Below are 20,427 nucleotides of genomic sequence, written 5' to 3'. Positions count from 1 at the left end.
TGAGACAGTTATATAATAGTTTGTCTTTGTTCATGATCTTTGATTTTTTAATATCGACTAATACATTCATGTACTGATTATTGGTTTAGAACTAATCTGATGTTTGAATTTGCAATTTTGCGAATCCTTTAATAAAACTATATGGTTTGAAACGTAAGCACTCTCTGCCATTGTGAAGCCAAATGTGCTTCAAGGTATTGAAATGTATTGAATTTTGATGTCAGCCTCAGTTGGAAGTAAAGATTAATCAGACGGCACTTCCTGAACCTGAGTTTGCACTAGAAATGGCATGTAGCAAATCACCCTACCAACTGCAGTGGAAGACGTCATATCTCCCGCTTACATTTCCAATAAGGTTCACTCCCTGCTGAGATATGGGGTTATGATTGCTGCACCCACTAAAGACTGCTTTGCTCTTACTCCTGTCCCATTGTTTTGATTCGTAGGGGACTGTGCATTTTTAATAGCAGTGTTCAGAGTTTCACTCATGCATACTTTGAAGTTTTCAATAGTTTTGTTGCAGTCTGGCCTACCACAGTCCTTTCCTTCTCTAGTTGTCAGAATTAGCATCCTTGACAATCTGCGTATTATTGCTTCCTCTTTGCTTTAATACACCCAGCATGCCTTAAGCACCTTTATCCCATAGCACACGGATACATTATTTATATCTAGACTATCCATAAGATAGAGAGATCATAAAATCACCTCTGTGTATTTTGATTTCAATGAGATACTATCTATTAAGTTTCATTCAAACAGAAACATGTAATTTGTGCATCAAAACATTAAAAGTACATTTAATAAATCTGGGTAGTCTCTGGAATTTGATGCACTGTTGTAGATTAACTAAGTTTCATGATTTCTTATTACGTGATAAATGGCTGGAAGAATGGGAGACAATGGTACGATTGCTATCGCTATTTTTAATTACGTCTGTGAGTGCATTGTACACCAGTGGAGTTTTAATTCTTCGTGAAATGATAATGACAAATGAAGAAATGATTTACATTAGGAATTCGAAGATATTAAATATAGCTAAATTGACATAGGTGTAATTTCAGGATACCTCTGCAGTTAAAGAGGTTGCTCTATTACAACATTTACAGAAACAGAACATTTTACAGATACTAAAAACATTTGATAAAGTGTGTAAACACAATGCTGGTTCAGGGGAGGGTGCTCTTTATTGAGATATTTGTGTGAAAAATACGTGTAGTTACATTACAAGCATATTGCAATTGCTGTATATTTTATACATTAATTCTTTCGGGCTAGAATATGCATATTATTTTTAACATGTTTGTTATACAGTTTGAAAGAGATACCTGGGAACAGCCTGCTTGGTAGCAAGGATGGCTATGTTTCGTCGCTTGTTCTCAGGGAAAGTGGACATATTGCCTAACTCGCAGTAAGCAGGGGGAAGAGATGAGGGATTTCCAATCTCCAGTCCTCCACTGTACAGCCCCACCACTAGACGGCACACCCTGTAGGAGGGGTCAAGGCCCAGAAGGAAGTCATAGAACACCACAAAACCAGCACTGAAATAGAGATACAAGTCACATTATTAAGGAACACATAATGCTCTGTGTCTTTTTCTGAAAAAAAGCTCAGCCATTAGATCAACATTGGAATGCTTCATGCGTAACAATGGTTCACTATGCCAAATATGTAGCCAGAAGGTGACCGTAGACTTACATCAGTCAACCTCACACTTCACAGCATTTATTTTATTATATTCATTTAGCAATATGGGTTCACAACTTTTCTTCTTACAAGGATCTTTTCGTGTATAGACTGTTATGTAGTTACCTTCTGAAGATTGAATCACCTTATCAACACCAATTTGGTGGACTTACTATCTTGGTATCTCTCCTTCCACAATGCCAAATCTCTGGAAACAGCGGTAATTATTAACATTTACACACAGGGTGATGTATTACACCTCTGCAGTTTATTTCTGCTAGGCCATGTGTGAGTTTGCCATTGTGATTATCACTAATTTGCTCCTATCACGGTGGGCCTATTAATCCCATTTTGGAAACTAACTCTCACACTGGCTACATTTCTTATTAATTTCCTGTGTTCATCAATACAACATTTTTCTATGTTAATGAAAATACTACTTTGCTTACATTGGGTCATACGGCGCTGGTCCCAGCCCTTCACTGACATCTAAGAAATGTTTGCCATGTGTTGGAGTCAAAGACCTGATTTCTTCCTAAGGAAAGGGAGCATATCACAGTTATGGCAAAGTTTATACAACCAACAGGGCCATTTGTCGTTGAACAACAGCAAGTTAGGTACATTTCTCTAGGCATAACAATCGTACGGATTTTTGAGAACGTAAGCACATACATATTTGGAGGCCATCTTTTGAAACTTTCTGAGGTATTAGTGTTTAAAGTGACATAACTTCAGGAACTTGATACCAAAATCCATAGGTAAAGAAAGAAAGAAACAGCAAAATAAGAGAGGATTTAAGAGGAGGAATAAAGAAAAGTAAAAGCCAATGGATCTGGTATAAAAGATGCAGATTGATTGAACTAATGAAGGACTAGGAGAATGGGCCATGGAGTTGGATAAATGAAATATAATAGAAAAAAGAATGAACAAAAGGGGAAGTGAAGAAAAGAATGAAGGAAAGATTAGGAAGAAGAAGAAAAAAGCAGCTGCAGGAAAGAGAGCAAGAAAGAAGTGATAAAAAAAGTGGGCAAGTGATGAAAAAGTAGGCAAGACTGGAAATGATATCAATGTAGACATACATGCTGACAGAGGGTTGAGAAGAGTAGTTTGAGACATGAAATTGGAGTGGAGCTTGAGAAGGAAGAAACAGGTGAGAAGGAGACCACTGTAAATAAAAATAGGATGAAAAGAGAAATGGAAAAGGAGTGCAATTAGAAACAAAGAACAATGGCAGTATTTTGGAGGGATAAGAAGGATAAGAGTAAGACAGAGAGAAATAGTGATTCAGGTGAGAGTCAAATGAGGGAGTCAAATGTGGAAAATGGTGGAGGGTGAAACTGAGAAATGGAGGTGTTCAAAATACAAAGAGTTGGTGATTAAGATAGAGTAGTCACTCATAGAGCAGAGGTGGATTCCAGGAATTATGCTGGTCCTCTTTGGAATTCTGTGGACATTCTAGACGTTATAGTGGCCCTGGCATAAATTAGCTCTCCATGACACTAGCTCCTATGGGGGCCACGGGACAAAGTAACCCTTCTTGTCATATTGTTGGTATTAAGGGAACATGGTCATTATGATGTCCCTTTTAGACCTAATGTGAGCATCCTATACATCATGGAGGCCATATTTAGTACAATGTTGGTCTTGGCAAGAGGTGCCCATCCTTAGCATATTGTCAGCATCCTTGGCATTATTATGAACATTTGAGGCATAATCTTGCACACCTTTGGCAAACATAACAACCTATGATTTCTGCAGGTCATCCTGTCATAAAGTAGGCATCTATGACATTTAGTTGCCACCAATAACATGTAATGGAAATCCCTGATGTGTTGTAGAGGCACGTGGGCATGTGAATCTTCGAGGGCACAGTAATATTTACTGTAAATGACAAACCAATATTTTCAGATCAAACACAATTTACTGAAAAAGAAAATCTAGAGTTTGCGGGGGTGCGGGGGGGGGGTATTGTTTTTAAAAACTTTTCTTTCGGAGATCTGAATAGGTTTAGCTAAAATGTAAAGCTTTCACATGGGAAGAAATAGTAGGTTCTTTTAAACACAAGCTAATGTTTATGTACAAAATCATTACATTTCCACTATGTATTTATAATTGATATTTGGATAAAAATTCGTGCCAGAAGGAACTAACTACTATGATTGTCTCTTTCAATGATTCACGTGGAAGCTCTTCATCTTCTATATTGATAAACTCTTCTATGGCATTAGCTTCAGTAATTTTGTGTGAAGTCAGAGCCCTCATGATCAATGTCACCTTAAGGATATGGCTGCGCTCTGAATCTGTAAAGTCTCAGGAATCTTACTAGTAGCTCCTGTTGATAGCTTATCTTTCTAGCCTGAGGGACAGCAAAGCTTTCTACTGATCCAGCATATATATTAATTTTGCCACCCTTCAACATGCAAGTACATTATCAGTGGTAATAAATAACTGCAAACCTACTTCGAAGGGGCAGTGTGGGAAAAGGAAAGGCCATCAGTGACAGAAATGAAGGAAAAATGTATACGTCTAATTTTGAAAATGGTAGTCCAATGCGCCAATCTCCATTTCCACAACTCTGAATGTGACTAATGTGCACTACTATGCTCAGCTGCCACGTTAGAGACATGTCCCAGAAATTCTCTTCACCGTTAAGGAGGAGTCCCTCCGCTACCCTCCCATAGCAGGAAAAACATAAAAAGCTGCCAATTTTTCAGTACGCATAAATGTGACATTTTTATGTTTACAGGGAGCCGTGATGTCCATTTGCTTCAAGTGTAACACTTTGAGTGCCACCTTATCGCAAACAGTTTCAAATGAAAGTTCATGCAATGCAGAAATACTGGGAATAACGGGATTGGATTAACTAAGTATTCCTGACATGGGTTAGCTTGAAATGCCTTCTGTAAGGTACCAGTCTACATTTGTATGGCTTAGGTCAGGGTACTCAAACTTCAAATTTTCTAGGCATGAGTAATAATTTGTAAAGACCATGGCATCAGAGGGATATACATCACACAACCTTTCTACTTCAATTATACTGCAGAAAATAACATCGGAGAAAGCTGTAATTGTTTAAAAATAACACTATTAACTCACTAAACTACACACATTACCAAAGATGGCCCTATGAGGATTACCTCAGAAAGAGGAGAGCGGCCCCACTACTCCAAGAACAGGGTTCCGTAAACACACAATGTATCAACAGAGGGGATCTCTTGGAGGAATCAACAATCAGACAAGTCACATACCATTATCAACGCAATCATAGACTACTCACTTCCAGTCTTAAAGGGACCCAAAAGGCAATTATATCAAATCTATTTATTTAAATAAACACATGATAAAAAAGCAATTGTACAATTACATAAAATTTATATAGTGAAATACAATCTAAGCTATTTAATGGGAAATATATTGCAATTACGTTATTAAAATAATACATCAAGAGAGACACAACAATCAAGACATACATATTTGTCATTTAGAAACTTGAAAAAATCAAGCAAGTTAGAACATCTAAATACTATTTAACTAATGGTTCATTGTTCCTCAAATGTAATAAAAACGGGGGCGTTGACACGTTTGGGTGGAAAAGCAGTGCAGAAACACCTTCTTCAGGATAACAACAATAATTATCTCTCTAACCAAATATGCAGTGTTCACCTAATATTGTATTATTATAAAGGTGAGACACATTGTAGACTCCAAAATGTGGCCGCGGGCATGTGCAATTCTTTTCTATTTTGTTGCTTCCGTGGGAGCTAAAGGCCTGACCATCTAGACACCTGTATTGATGGATATCATTTGATTATTATAGGATTATTTGTTGGTTGGGCTTTAATGACTCCAGGATATAATTGCTAATGCCCCGAGAGATATATGTATCACCAGCTCTAAGTTGTGTTGAGCGTTAATTGTACCAGTGGACCCATCCAGTAACACGTTAATGGCTCAGTGAAACGAGGCCTTGCCATGGCCTCACTCATTCTCCCCTGTCCACCCCCCTCATATCAGCGTGTGAGGCTTGGTGCTTCCAGACATACACAAAAAGCAGTAGTTAACATTGGCCAAGGGCAGACCTAGGGGAGTTGTCTCATGGTGCTGTCTAAAAGTAACCAACCACTGCTTTCAATGAATAGCATACTTTGTGAAGCCCTGTTGTCAGTACTGAACTGATCCAGTGTGGGTGGTATACCACCAGTAGCTTACCACAGGTGTTTCTTCAGAAGGAAAGTCTGCCAGCAGACCATGGTAAACCATGGTAAAAACAAAAAAGGTGTTGGCCCATGTCCCTTGGCATTTGATTGATTGCTGGAAGGGGATTAGTTCTCTCTTCTAGCAGCAAACATGCCTTCAACCAGGCCCACTCAATCTAACAGCACTGGGGCCTGATATAACCAGGCCATGAGCAGGAAGAACAATGTGGAAAGGCAACGGCGCATACGTGTCTCATCTGCATATGGTGGCCAGTGCTTAAACATGATCTGTACAAGTGTGATGTATGCCTGATTAGCTAAGCTCTTTAATTTTTCCAATGAACTTCATGGACTCGCAAGGGCAGCCTAGGAGGCCTGGCTGCTATAAACCATAAACTCTCCTGCTATTGGAGACTTTGTGAAGCTAGGGGATGGGGCGCTAAACTGCACATAGTGTTTCATTTAGAACATAACCGCTGAGCTCAGCTGGACCTTGGACCTTGGCGTGAAGAGTGGAATTAAAAAAAATATTTTACTCTAATATTTTATGTGTAATTCTTGGCAGGACCATGTTTATGGAATCTGCAATCTTTTCAAACTGATTAAATGCCTTTCAAACTTCCAACTTTCTTATTTTCAAAATAATTCCATGACAGGGTATTTTAAATCAAGGTACCAAATTATGTCTTAAATGGGATCATACAGGTTTAAATCTTTAGAGTACAAAAAAATTGAAGACAGGAAACTTCATCACAAACATGGCAGATGTCCCTTCCGCCTTATTGAAGTTCATTATAGCCTATGGCACCTGTAATATGGCGAATGGATGGATATCCGCCACATTTTGACGCAGTAGCCTTCCACAAAACTCCAAATAAGGCCCTTGCTTAGCCTCTGTAGGATTTGTTTCAGATGTTGCTGCAGAGGCAAGAGAACAAACTAGGAGGCATCTAATGTTGTGCGTGGAAAAAGCAGCTATTTGCCGAATGTGATATTAGGGTGGAATTCTAATGCAGGATGTTTTGGTTGAAGGGTCTCTTCAGGGCCACTTGGCAAGACAGAAATCTCCATTCAAACATAGCACATGGGGCTGATGATATGTCCTACCTGTACCATAATATTTACGTGTTTGCTGTGATATTAATGATGGCACATATTGTGTTCTCACCATAATACCAGGTGATTGAAAGTAGGTAACAGGAAATTGTTCTCATCTACTCTTGCCGCTGGGAAATCATTTTGTACCCAACGATAATCGGGAATTCACATCTCTGAATTTTGTTAGTGTGACATATGGACCCAATTTCCTGGAAACATTCAGGGGCAGAACAACTAATTGATGATGTTGTCAATTTTTTAATCCCTGTGTAAAACTATGTTTGCAGGAAACTTGTGCCTTTGACAAACTTACTCAGTCCAGCTTTATAAAATATTCTGTCCCAGCAATATTACTGCACAGCTATGGCTACCCCTCTGGTGATCACTCAATTTAAGTATCAGTCAAACTTAAGTTTAAGATCACTATTCTTTCTCAATCACTGACACTGCCTAATGCACTTATAATAGAGGGGTTTACTTGTGCAACTGCCATGATCATTTAACTCTTCGCTAATCTTTATGTATTTCTTCATCATCAAGTCAGAAAGATACAGGTAGAGCTTTTCTTTTCTAATAAAAATGTGCTTGCTAATGATCGCGATGCCGATGTTCTAGTGACAGATGATTTTGACACAATTTAATTACTGCTGCCATGGATCTTGATACAGTGGCTGCTTGAAGCAATGAGGGCAATATCAGCTGCATACATCTTCCACAAAAGCTGGTTTCATAGCTGATTATTTCACTGCACTGTCACTTTATTTCGGGCTTGCCATGTAGTAACATCCATGTGTCTTTTAATATGATGACGGTGCTGGGCTACATCATGGCCTCTCTGTCATTATTTTTAGTTGATTGCCTTTGAAAATTAGTGCCAAGCCTGACAACTTTCTGTAGGTGACCTCAGAAACTTTTTCTGTGCTTTTGAGAAAGTTTAAAAGACCACAATAGGAACCATTATCATAATATATGCCTTAAAAAAGCATAGGGGCGAAACATGTCGGCAGCTCCTTTATTTATTTATTTTTATTTTACAGAGTTTTATATAGCGCAAACTTGACCCGAAGTATCGGGTATCAGAGCACTTTACATAGCACCAGTTGCTTTACATGAGGATACATTAATTTTTTTTTAGGCACGGCTTTGCTTTTGTCACTTGGCTTGAAATGAAGAAAGAACAATACATATGACCTTTGGATATTGAGACATTTATTCCAAGGATTTAATCATATTTGGCACAACCTGTCTTTTCCACAATCACTTTCTGAAATGGCCAGCGTGGCATGTCCAATGGTTTGGGCCTCCGGCTCTGGGTGCACTCAGTGAATCATTAAGTAAGTAAGCACAATTTTTTTCAATAATCAAAAATGACTACAAAAAATATGCGTAAGATATACATTTGAGCATGGTTAAAAACAGAAAACCCATCAAAAGAGATTCGTTTCTAAATTAACAATTAACTATTGGATATTAAAAGACCATAAGTCAAATCTGAAAATCTAATTTATGCATTTATAAATGAAGGAACTTGATTAATAAACCAGAGCTCGACTGCATCTTTGAAAATCCTGACATGTGCCTCAACTAAATGTTTCCTTAGATAGAACGTACGCAGCTTTAACAGATTGGGCAGATACATAAGAGGTGATCTAATGTTTCTAGTTTGTGACCGCTCAAACAACAGGAGCTGTTCGGTTGAATTCGACGATTTCTCAAATTGAGCCAAAGGAATATAAAGGAGTCTGAATCTCAGAAATTCCCATTTAGTTACAGCTTCTAGGATGGAATTCAGATACTGTTGCTCGACATTCAGATATGAGTTTTAAAGTAATTCACTGTGCTTGTGATACAGTAAGGACTTCAGGCCTTCGGTATGATAATTGAGTTTCATTGTCTTTTTTAACCAGATTCTTCTGTTCTTTTGAAGACGTGGATGTCAGCATTTCAAAGTCTAAAAAAATATGGTGTTTAATTACTTTATTAATATCCTCCAGATTGAATGGAACATTTTTATACTTATTTTGTTTCAAGTCCCTCAAGATCAATTATTTTAACGTGAATCAGTTAACATTAGCACAATCAAATGTGATTCACTATTGAGGCGCTATGAAGGCTGAGAAAGGGTTTTATATTTAGCCCTAGCGTTATTTTGCAATGGACTTCTCATGTTAAGGAACTGTCGGATATTTTGCATGAGATTCGTTCCAGTTGCATTAATATTGTCTGATTTAATACGTTGAATGCATATAGTAGGAGGCGAGTGAATTTTGCTGTCACAGCTACCAAGAATTGATACATTGCTCTTCCTCCGTAGAGCATTGAGAATCTTCTCAAAGTTTTTAGAGTTTCTTTAAAAAAAATTTTTTTATTAAGTTAAAACTATTCAGATCACATACCCCATTGGCTATCCAATTGGCACATATAATTTTAAACAATCATTATTATCATCCAACAAAGCTAGTGTAATAGATGAGCAGGTAGAAAAGAAAAAAAAGTCCAGAAAATCAATCAATGACAGACTCATAATAACAATACACAAGGGACAAAAAGGAATACAGCATCCAAAGAAAAGACGAGTACAATCCATCCATGCAAAATCACAAGCATGGATAAACATCAGTCCACAGATACCAATAAAACTGCAAAACCTATTCTGTCAAACCTCCTAAAGGACCGAGCACTCCTTACTCTGGCCAAAGCCTGTTCTGAATCATGTATTTGCCGGATGGTTACCCATCACTCTGCAGCTCGCGAGGGGACAACTAAGACCCAAATCTCGCAGTACATAGTCTTTCAGAAACCATAAGTATAGCCAGCAACTTTCTTAGCCCGATGTGAAACTCAATTCTGTTCCCCAACATTATTTCCGTAGGAGTTAAATGGAGTTCATATCCTAAACTTGAAGTAGCTAATTGAAACACTTCTTCCCAGAATACCTTAAGGGTGGGGCATGAATATAACGAAGAATGTCTGCTCTTTGACATCTAGACTTGGGACAGTTAGTTTTGTCAGTGTAAATGTTTTCACTCCATATCATGAGTTTTTCTGGTGTGTAGCATACCATGCAAGCATTCCTAAATTGCTGTAATTTTAGCTTAACAGAATGCACAGCGCCTTCAACTGTCTCTAAAGCCCGATATGTTTCCGATGGTAACACCTCCTGAGCGAGCACTTTGCTCAATTTAGCTGCTAGGCGAAGGCTGCCATCACTCCTATGATCACAAAACCCTTGGTAGGTAATAATAATCAATGATTTTCAACTAGCTTTAAAGATGTTCGATAAAATAACTGGGGCTTTCAAATCAATTATCACCTTACCTTCAGTGTAACAGTAGTTCCTCAGCTGAAAATATTTAAAAAAGTGATAGTGTGTGAGGTAAAACTCAGTTTGCAACTCAGAAAAGTGCAAGAACCATTCACATCAAAATAGCTGCCCTTCTGTCAGTAGACCAGATCTCTGCCATACTTTACACGCAGAATCATGAAACACCCCAAGAAACGCTGGGTCGTCCAAGAGCAGAATGAACCTTATACTGTATTTGGCACAAATGTCTTGCCAAATAGTTGCGGTGTCCCTAACAAACTTAAACCTTACCCTACAGTAATAATTGAGGTCAGTTATTCTGTAGAAAAAGAGCCTGCTCTCGGACCCTAATGCCAAATAGTAGGAAAATGCAGCTGAGTCTGGTTCTACAGGAGCAAGCAAAATGGGCAGACAGCCAGGAAAAGCTGCTCAAAAATATAACTTAAAAACTGGAAATTGCAGCCTTCTTTGCCGATACGGTAATTTGAATAAACATACAAAACGCGTTGCCCACCCATACCCCCAAATAAAACTACTCAAAGCCCCTTTTACCTTCTTAAAAAACACATTTAGAACCCTTAAACCCGAAAAAATACAAAAATCTTGGAAGAATATTCATTTTTATAACATAGCAGCAACCTATATTGCTCATCTAGAACTGCTATTTTGAAATAACAGACTAAAGCAGGGGCTCTTAGTTTTTTTGATAGATCTTAGCACTCAATTTTACTCCCAGATAAGTAGCTGTAGTTACTACTCTCACTATTGGTGTGACTGGCTCATGGTCCACCAACAGCTGAGTTTTAGCTATGTATAGTTTATAACCAGAGACAGACCCAAATTTCTCAGCCTCCTCTATTATATAGTTCATAGCAGTCCGGGATTCATCAGAAAATATTGCCACATCTTCGGCATATGCACTGACGTTCAATTTGCATTCATTGAAGACCATAGGCCTAATCCCAGCATTCTTCTGCAGTGATTGCAGGAAAGGCTCGAAATACAGTGCAAATAACAGAGGGTTGAGCGGGCACCCCTGCTGAGTCTCTCGCTGAATCTTTAAAAGGCGGTGAAGATGTGCCCCATATACCAGCTTAGCAGAGGGGGACTTGTACAAGGCCTGCACCCATTTGCAAAATCGTTTGCCAAACCCAAAAGCCCCATTATATTCCATAGACATTCCCAAAATACTCGATCATAAGCCTCCTCAGCATCTACTAAAATCATAGCAAGTTTTGCACACGCTCTCTCCACTACATCGAAAGCAGCGAATGCAGTGTTAATATGATTTGCAGTATCCCAGCCTGGAATAAAGCCATCCTGCTTTGGATACTAAATCTGGTTAAAGAGGGGCAAGCTGCATAGCTAAAACTTTGGCAAAGATCTTAGCACCAGTATTGTTAAGAAAGATGTGTCTATATAAATCCATCTCCTCTGATGGTTTGCCCTTCTCAACAAATATTGTTATATTGGTCATATCCAGGTGTCCGAAACTTTGCCAACCTCATCGATGTACTGCATTACCCTTAGAAGTGGTGGAAATACGATATCCTTAAATGTTTTATACAATTCCAAGGGGACTGAGTCATGGCCTGCCGCTTTGCTCAAGGGCAGAGCTGTAATGGCAGCAATAATATCCATCTGTAGCAATGCTTCCTGCAATTCCTCTTTGGCAACCTGCTACCTTCGATTTAAGAAGTTACTTCCAACATACAGAAAATGTGAGGTTGTCTATATAGTTCTTGATAAAAATAGAGAGAACTGTTCAGCAATGGTTTTAGGGGGGTACATCCATCACTGCCTTTGATGCACCTCAGGCACCTGGCCACTCTATCCGAGATCTGATGAGCCAGTACCCGACTGACCTGATCCCCACATTCATAATACTGAAGAGCTTTATTTTTAGTGTAAGTAGTCACAATTTTCTCCCTAACATTTTGAATTAATTGAGATCGCCTATTAATAAGCTGGATTTGTAGAGCTTGCTCATCAGGATGTCCGGGCCTAATAGCTGCTGCATGGGATACTTCCAGTTGTAAAATTGCCTGGGCTGGCTGATTAGCACTATTTTGTATATACCTATTTTGTGTATAAATAAAGTGTGCAGTAATACCCCTTATGTAGGCTTTCAACGCATCCCACACCACCAAAGGTGACGCTGTCCACAGGTTATCCTCCAGAAATCCTATAAGATAATTTGCCATAACCTTACAGTATTCTAAATATGAGAGAAAACGTCTAGGAAACTATAGCTGATGCCGTCGGCCCCCAATCCCTGACAACTTTATACATAATATATTAGGGTTATGATCCGATAAAACCTTAGGATGTACTTCCATCTGGACTTCCCGAAGAATATCCTATGTAATAAATATCATATCAATCCAAGTATAGTGCTTGTGTGGAGATTAATAATGTGTGTACCCTGGTAGAGTTAGATACAGTGCCCTCAAGGCATCCTAAAGCCTGTGTAACCGGGTGAGAGAATAGAAGCCCTTGTCTTAACCACTCGAAGATAATTGGCTGGGCCTATAGTATAATCAATCACACAGTTAAAGTCTTCCATTATAAAAATTTCACCAGGCCAATCCAATAATTCCAAACATAGCACATTCAACATGTCAGGATCGTCAACGTTTGCCCCATAAATTGCACAAATAAAGTGCCCAATAAATAAGTTGCCCAAATAAAAAAATTCTGGCCATAAACCATATGTTGAATCACCTGTCCTCCCATTACATCAGATGCAGCTCTGAGATTCTTACACTTCAAGCTCTTCACTACCAATATAACAACCCCTTGAATAGAAGAAGTCTGTGATGTATGCATCACCAGATTATAGCCAAGCTTTTTAAAAAGATGTCTATCTTTATAAGCCAAATGTGTCTAAGTGGCGCAATAATATGTGGCTTATATATTTTAAACTCCTCCCGTACCAATTCTTATTTATTGGAGGAATTCAGGCCACATACTTTCCAACACATGCACTTTAGTCTAATCGTCATAGTATTGGCTCTATCCTAAACTATCCTACCCTGGCCTGTGAAACAGTGCCCTTGTACACCTCCATCACTTTGTGATATATCTTCTGATTAATCTAACTGAGTTCTACTCCTTGAACCTCCCCAGCTGCCAAGTGCCAGAACTTGTATCCATATATCTTGGCAATAAACACGACTCCAATCCAGAACCATTCATTGTTTGAACCCACCCCAAGAGATCCCCTGAGCACCCGCTGACCACCTAGTTTACTGTGTGAAACATAGATAAGAAAAAGGAATTCAGAGATTAAGCAACACAGTAAGCCAGTCCCTTAATAAAGAAAACATTATTACAAATAAACAGAAACCATTATTAACACTTCAGCTATCTAGGTCTCAATCACTTGATTATCCCTTTGATCTTGCTAAGGGCTGTCGTAGCATACTGTTGCATGAAACACATCTGAATCGTCCATTATTAATTATTTTGAACCTTGTCTTATCCTGGAGAAAGACTTGTGCCCCAACTCCCTTCGGAGGATCAATCAATTTGCATAGATACTATTGCTTGTCCATTGTGGATTTACTGAGATCTGAACAGGCAAAGATTGACATTGCATCCACTGCCACCGCAGATGAGGACGGGCTTTCATCCAGATTGCCTATGTAGGCTAGGATTGGGCAAGGATGCACAGAAAGAATGGTCAGGCAGGAGCAAGTGAGCGAGCCCGTTCAGCTGAGAGCACGAGCAGCGACCTGAGCTGGGTCGGAGCCGGAGCTTGGTCCTGGTTTTGTTGACTGCTGTGAAGTAATTCCCGTCCCAGGGGCTGTCAGCTGTGGCAGTTACGGTGAAGTGGTCCAGGTCCCAGGGGCTATCAGCAGCGGCAGTAGGAGCCACCGTAAGTGAAAGGAGCCGCAAGTCCGTGTCTGGTCCTGGGTACTCCGTCCACACCTTCTTTGTGGCAGCATTGAAGTCAAGCATTCTGTTACTTCCCTAGTTTCGCCGACCATCCTGGGATGTGGGCGCCTGAGGAGGGAAGGAAGGACGCAGAATCATTGAAAACAAGCAAATATTCGCCCTGACTCCCTTTTCTCCACTCTTTGCTGCTGTGTTTGCTGGATCTGGAGAATTGAGGACACAATTTCACCTTCCCTGGCAGCATAGGCAGCGGGGTGCCTGGAGAGGTGAGGAGATAAGGGACCAAAGAGGGGATTGCTGGGGGCAGTTTGGGGGACCAGTGTCACTGATCTTTGTGGGGGCCTTTCGGACTTGTACATAGCAGAATCAGCTATCCTGCTATTTACCCCAAGGAGTAGGCTGTTACTGCTAATGCTATTGTTTTAGGGGTCTGAGGCCACTACTGGGGTAACAGTGGTCATATTCTTTGTTTGGTGACTTTTGTATTTCCATAGATATCAACCAATAGAAGTAAATTTAGGAAATAGTAGTGGACAAATTAATAAATAAAAAAAGGAAAACAAAGGAAAAACACAATTAGAAAAGCAAATCATAAGGTCAGGACGAGAGAGAGCATTCTTGCCTCCTATAAAAAGGAAGAAAAACCCCAAGGCTTGACGGCAAATAATAATAAAGCAAAAATTGATGGGGAGGCCCAACAGTTAATCTCACCAGTGTTTCGAATGTTTGCAAAATCAATTAACATACCAAGATTTTTTTTTAAAGATCCAGTAGGAGCAATGCTATCTAATCGAGAGGAAATAGACTGTTTACCCTTACCGATGACACCAATAATGAAAAAAAACAATGAACAACCATATTAATGATACTAAGGGACTATAGACCCAACTGGGATTCAGTTAGAACAGGAATTATTGGAAAATAAAGATCATTAATGGGGATCTATAAAGGACTTGGAACTTCTTACAACAGGAGACCACTCCCCACAACTGACTAAATACTCATCTGAAGTATTCTCTAAAAAATCTCTGCAAAAAACTCAAGAACAATTCCCAAGAACTGGGGCTCATCAACCAATTGAGGTACATGTAAAAATCAATAATCAATCAATAAAGTAAATCACCATGTGGAAATAAATCAAAAAATCATGTTCCAGTAAAAACTATACACATTTTGACATCACCAACGCGGTCACCTAAAATACAAAACAATATAAACAAAGGAACCATTAGAAGGAGATAACTCAAGCCCTCAAGGCACGATACGCCAGAATACGGTGGAAGAGAGCTTGGATCACTGGACGTACAATATTAATGAGAATATAAAAATGTGCCCAATAGTAGCGAGTGAAACAAATTCTATAACAGCCCGGGGAAGGGTACTTTTTGTCAAAACCCCAAACCCAATGACTCAGTGTCAGCAACCGACCCAGGTACTATATGGGATATCATCTTTAAAACATCGCAACTTACATTAGAGGCACTGAATTATCAATCAAATAAGATGGATGTCCAACTAGACCTGCTTAAAATTATGGCAAAAGCAATATCAGGTATTGATCAGAAATTGGCCAATTTAAATACTTTAATAATGCGGGCACAGTCTTACGCAGCTACAATAAACACAGAGTGTGCTTGCTGTCGAACAATTGACAAATTAGCGACAATCCCGGAAGTCCTGACCACCTTAATTGAGGATCTAAAAATAAAAGTAACTAATGTTGGTTGTGATAAAAAACCTACTAAGTCCCAGTAAATTATTATGAAAACGGATCTTAGAGAGGGCAGTACAAATAAAAACACAGATTTAGTAACTAATAGTCAACCGATAGTCAATAGTGAAAAGCCTGACAAGGAGGGTAAGCGTGAAGACTTAACCCAAAATATGCAGGTCAATCTTTAGTCACCCTCTACCATGCACATTTTGACAAAAACAGAAGCTGAAGAAAAAACAACGTAGTACTAGAAATAAAATTAAACTTAGTGTGGTAAATGAGCAAAATATGATGCCAATTTGGACATCGAGGGAGGAAACGAATAAAGGAACCAGCGAGATTGAGAGTGCTTAAACTAAAACATATAAAGATAAATCGTAAAAGAAAGTATCCTATCATATATCTGATAAAAAAAACAATGGAAGAATGTACAAAAATGGTCTATTCTGATGAGATAAACCCGCCAAAGACCAAGGGGCCAGTGGGGATTTGTCATTTACAAAAGCAAAATGCTGTACAAATGGGAAGTAGGTGGGTTACTGAAAAAACGGGGGAGAACAAAGCAAATAGCCCATCACCAGACTGTGTATTAGCACAGTCTACTCCCAGAACTATGCCAACATTGCAATCAGATAAACCAGAAAAAAAGGGAAGAAAGGGCTATCGTGAAAGAAAACCATAATCTGGTTGTGGACTGTAAAAGGCTAAGTTTCATAAATCAATCTGTGAATACGTCCACCGAGTATGCACCATAAAAAAGGGAGGTAAGAGCTATGACAAATGATAATTTGGTTGCAGATTGTAAAAGGCTAAGAATAATGAATCAATCTGGTACTGCTGCTATTGCCTGAGTACCAGTGGATGAAAACAACCCAAACATTTTCTTCCTGAATATCAATCCAGAGGGAATCATGATATCCTCAATTGTGGAAATATCATAAGACTTCTTAGGGCGATTCTATCTCTTGAAAAAGTTTCAACAAACGGAATAGAATCAATTACGTTTTTATCCCAATCTGACGGTAAAGAACCTATCCTGGTGATTTGGCTCTCGAATAAGCTAAAGGCAAAAGTTCTACAAGATAAGGATTCCTTTCTGAAGTGGGGTATAAAAATTAGCAAGCCACCACCTATTTTTTACCCAAATCCTTTTGTGACTCTGAAAGAGCATCAAATCGATATTGGTAATACGCAAGTACACTCAGTGCTGAAAATTCAATTGGAAAAACAACAAACTCAGTTGTAAATTTACAGGAAGGAACCAAGTGTACAACTCCACTTAATCTAGGCTGGTTAACAACAGCCATGCATGGCAGTTTCTCTCAGTGACAAGCAAAAGTACAGGATAAACAGGAAAAAGAATTAAATCATCTAAAGAAAACCATAAAGTATGCTCATGGAACATCAACGGGATGAAAAATAAGAAATATGATACAAAAATGAATATATTATTCAGAACTTTTCATATCATATTGCTACAAGAAACATGGGAAAATTAGCCTTTTGTAATAGAAGGCTTTTCTAGCTATTTTAACCCAGCCACCAGAGTAAGAAGATACGGTAGACCAATGGGGGGCTTGGCGATATTTCTATCTATTGGCTTAAAGATTGAAAGTGAGCAGGTGGTACTAGATGATAACAATATCCAAATAGTAAAATTAAGGGATTGGAATAAAGATAGCAAGAGCATACTTGCGGTGATTAATATCTATATACTCCCAGATACAAAGTCACGGATAGCGATGTCCCATGAATTAATATATAAACTGTCAGAACTAATACACAATAAAATTGGTATGGGATATCATGATATCAGGGGATTTTAATATGCACTTTTTGTGCTCTTTTGTCTGAGAAGAAGACATACTACAACAGGAGTATAGATGGTCTGTTCCGAATCAATATTACACCCTGGATGGAAATGGAGTAAGAGGTTTAGAAGTAGTAAAGGATCTTGAATCCTTGGGCTTAAGGGTGCTGAACGGGTGATTTTCTAATGACATACCACTTAAAGCGACATATCAGGCAGCAGGCTTGCAATCAAGAATAGATTTTACATTAGTAACTCTACCCTTACTACAATTAAAATCTTCATTTCATATCCGTATGACCGAAGAAAGCGACCATAGCCAGCAAATAATTGAGATAGAAGTCCAACCAAAGTATCATGAAAAAGTGGGATCCCTCCCAGGCAAGGAAGAAACAACCAACTACAGAAGATTGTAACGGTTGGAAGTATCACTAGAGGCGGTAAGTCAGAAGGCCTCACTTTTGGTCAAAAACTGCTTTATTGTCAAGGCAGGATCTGAGGTGGACCAATGGTCGGAATTTACAGAAAAATGATTAAATGTTCCTTTTTTGGAGGCAAACATGAATAGTCACCAATGTAATGTTAAGACAGATGATGTAAACAAAGTAAAAGCATCGGAAAATTGTCGCATCTTGAAGAAAAATCGCAACAGAATTATGCCTCCACGAAGAGGGCATCCCTGGAATCGGGAACTTCAGATTAAAGCAAAGAAAATGAATAAAGATTATCGGAGGAAAATTTGGGAAGAGAAGTTAAAAATAATTCAAACACTTTCGGCTAAGGCTCTATTTCTGAGCAAAGAAAAAAACTCATGGGCATTCTGGGGAACGGTCAATAATTTTAATCGGGAACCAGTGAACATCACGACTTCAACACTAACAGAATCGGCATGGGTAGAGTTTCTAACAAAGCATTTAAACTATTCTAGTAAAACAAAAATATACTCTATCTGTGAAGAAAATAGGAACATTGTATTGGCACAAAGAGTTCCAGAGGAATATGTAATTGATATCTCAGAAGTGCAAGTTTGTAATTTATTTAAAAGTAGCAGGCAAGATGGGGCACCGGGCCTGAACGGAATCCCACAAGTTTTGTATAAAACCGATATACCTTTCTGGGTAGGGTACCTATTAAATGTGTTTAATAATGCTCTGCAATCAAAAATAATTCTGGATCCTTGGAAAGGTTCATTAATAGTACCGATACATAATGGAGGGGAGTGGTCAAAACCAGAAAACTACCGCCTTACTATGGCTCCAGGATACTGAGGCTAATCTCTACGCTGGGATAATTTTGAAAGAACATTTACATTGGTCAGAAGAAAAGAAACGTATCCCCCGTATGAACCTGGGTCTGTCCAAGGTCTAGGCACATCATCTAATATTCGCCGCTCTCAATAATGATAGATACGTAGAAAGCAAGGAATCAGCCAATCTACTTCTGCTTTGTGGATTACAAATCTGCATTTGATAATGTTCAATGTGGCCTTTTGTGGCGAAAGCTGGTTAAACTGCATATACCAACTTACCTATTGAAAGCGATCCAAATATTATATTCAGATACATGGATAAGAGGGAAAATGTGTGATGGTTCTATTTTGTCTAGAAAAATTAGAACTTTTCAAGGTTTGAAACAAGGCTGCATACTTGCACCATACTTATTTAAGTTGCTTTTGGCTGACTTAATCCAAGATCTAGATGAAGTTAATGCACATCCCCCAAGGTTAGCAGAAAAATATATATCAAATCTCTTATATGCTGATGATGTGATTTTGGCGAGCCAAACAAAAGTTAGACTGCAGAGACTGAGAAATAAAATATCAAATTACTCGTTAGTTAATGAAATGGTAAAAAATGAAAAAAAAAGAAAGTGATGGAAGTAAGTTGGCTTTTACAAACTCTGCAACTAGAACAAGTTAAAACATATAAGTATCTTGGTGTAATATTTGATGAAAAAGGCTCTTTCAAGCAACATAAAATGGAGTTAAAAATGAAATTCCTTACCTCTGCCTTTCGTTCCCTACAGAGATCATTATGAGGTTTCAGCCACCAACCACTACTGAAGATAATATCAGCAAAACTTTTACCAACTATCTCGTATGAGAGCGAGGCAATGTGGAGTAAAGTTGCAATACTACTAAATAAAATTGTTGCCAGAATATTCAGATCTCTGTGCAATCTACCATGCAACGCAACATAAGCACAGATACGAGTAGAATTCGGTCTGTTAAACCAAATCATTGCATAAAAAGGATCGTATGTTAAAACCTGGAAAAGAATAACAGCAAATATATCAAACCAGTTAGATCAAGCACTTTTGCAGGAAGTTCAAATGAATCCTAATTTACCAAATGGAAGTTCTTTACTGAGGCAATAGAAGATTTGTCCATTGGCTCATTATGGGACAATTCTTTAACTCCAGCAATTTAAAGAAAATCTGTCAATGACTTAATGAAAAAAACATCAATGCTAATGGCCAGAGAATTATTTGTATCTAGGTCACATGCCTGGATGACGATAAATGAATATAAATGCCTTAAACCACTGTCTTATTTAGAGTCTGGTTGGTCCCCGCAACAAAAAAGAAGGTTCATAAGAGCATGATTTGCGATTCTCCCAGGCATCAAACATGCAATGCTGTGGTTTAAACCAACAACATCAACTACCTGTAGAATGTGCAAATATGGTGAACAGAACATCACCCATTTAATTTGTATATGCCT

The 20,427-nt window shown here is 38.6% G+C and overlaps 1 protein-coding gene across 2 annotated transcripts in view; it reads right to left on the bottom strand.

Annotated features, from left to right (window-relative positions):
* LOC144818693 (coiled-coil domain-containing protein 17-like) overlaps nt 1-20,427 on the bottom strand; it is an 874,964-nt gene that overhangs the window by 45,668 nt on the left and 808,869 nt on the right. For both annotated transcript variants that reach the window (XM_078676346.1, XM_078676347.1), the window contains 2 exons: nt 2,133-2,218; nt 1,326-1,538 (listed from right to left, as the gene is read on the bottom strand). In XM_078676346.1, the coding sequence (XP_078532472.1) occupies nt 1,326-1,538; nt 2,133-2,218 (299 nt within the window). The remainder of the gene's footprint in view (nt 1-1,325; nt 1,539-2,132; nt 2,219-20,427) is intronic.

This window comes from Lissotriton helveticus, chromosome 2_1, assembly GCF_964261635.1.
Source record: "Lissotriton helveticus chromosome 2_1, aLisHel1.1, whole genome shotgun sequence".
NCBI lineage: Eukaryota > Metazoa > Chordata > Amphibia > Caudata > Salamandridae > Lissotriton > Lissotriton helveticus.
The sequence above is the reverse complement of the archived record's forward strand: the minus strand, read 5'-3'. Positions and strand labels throughout refer to the sequence as shown.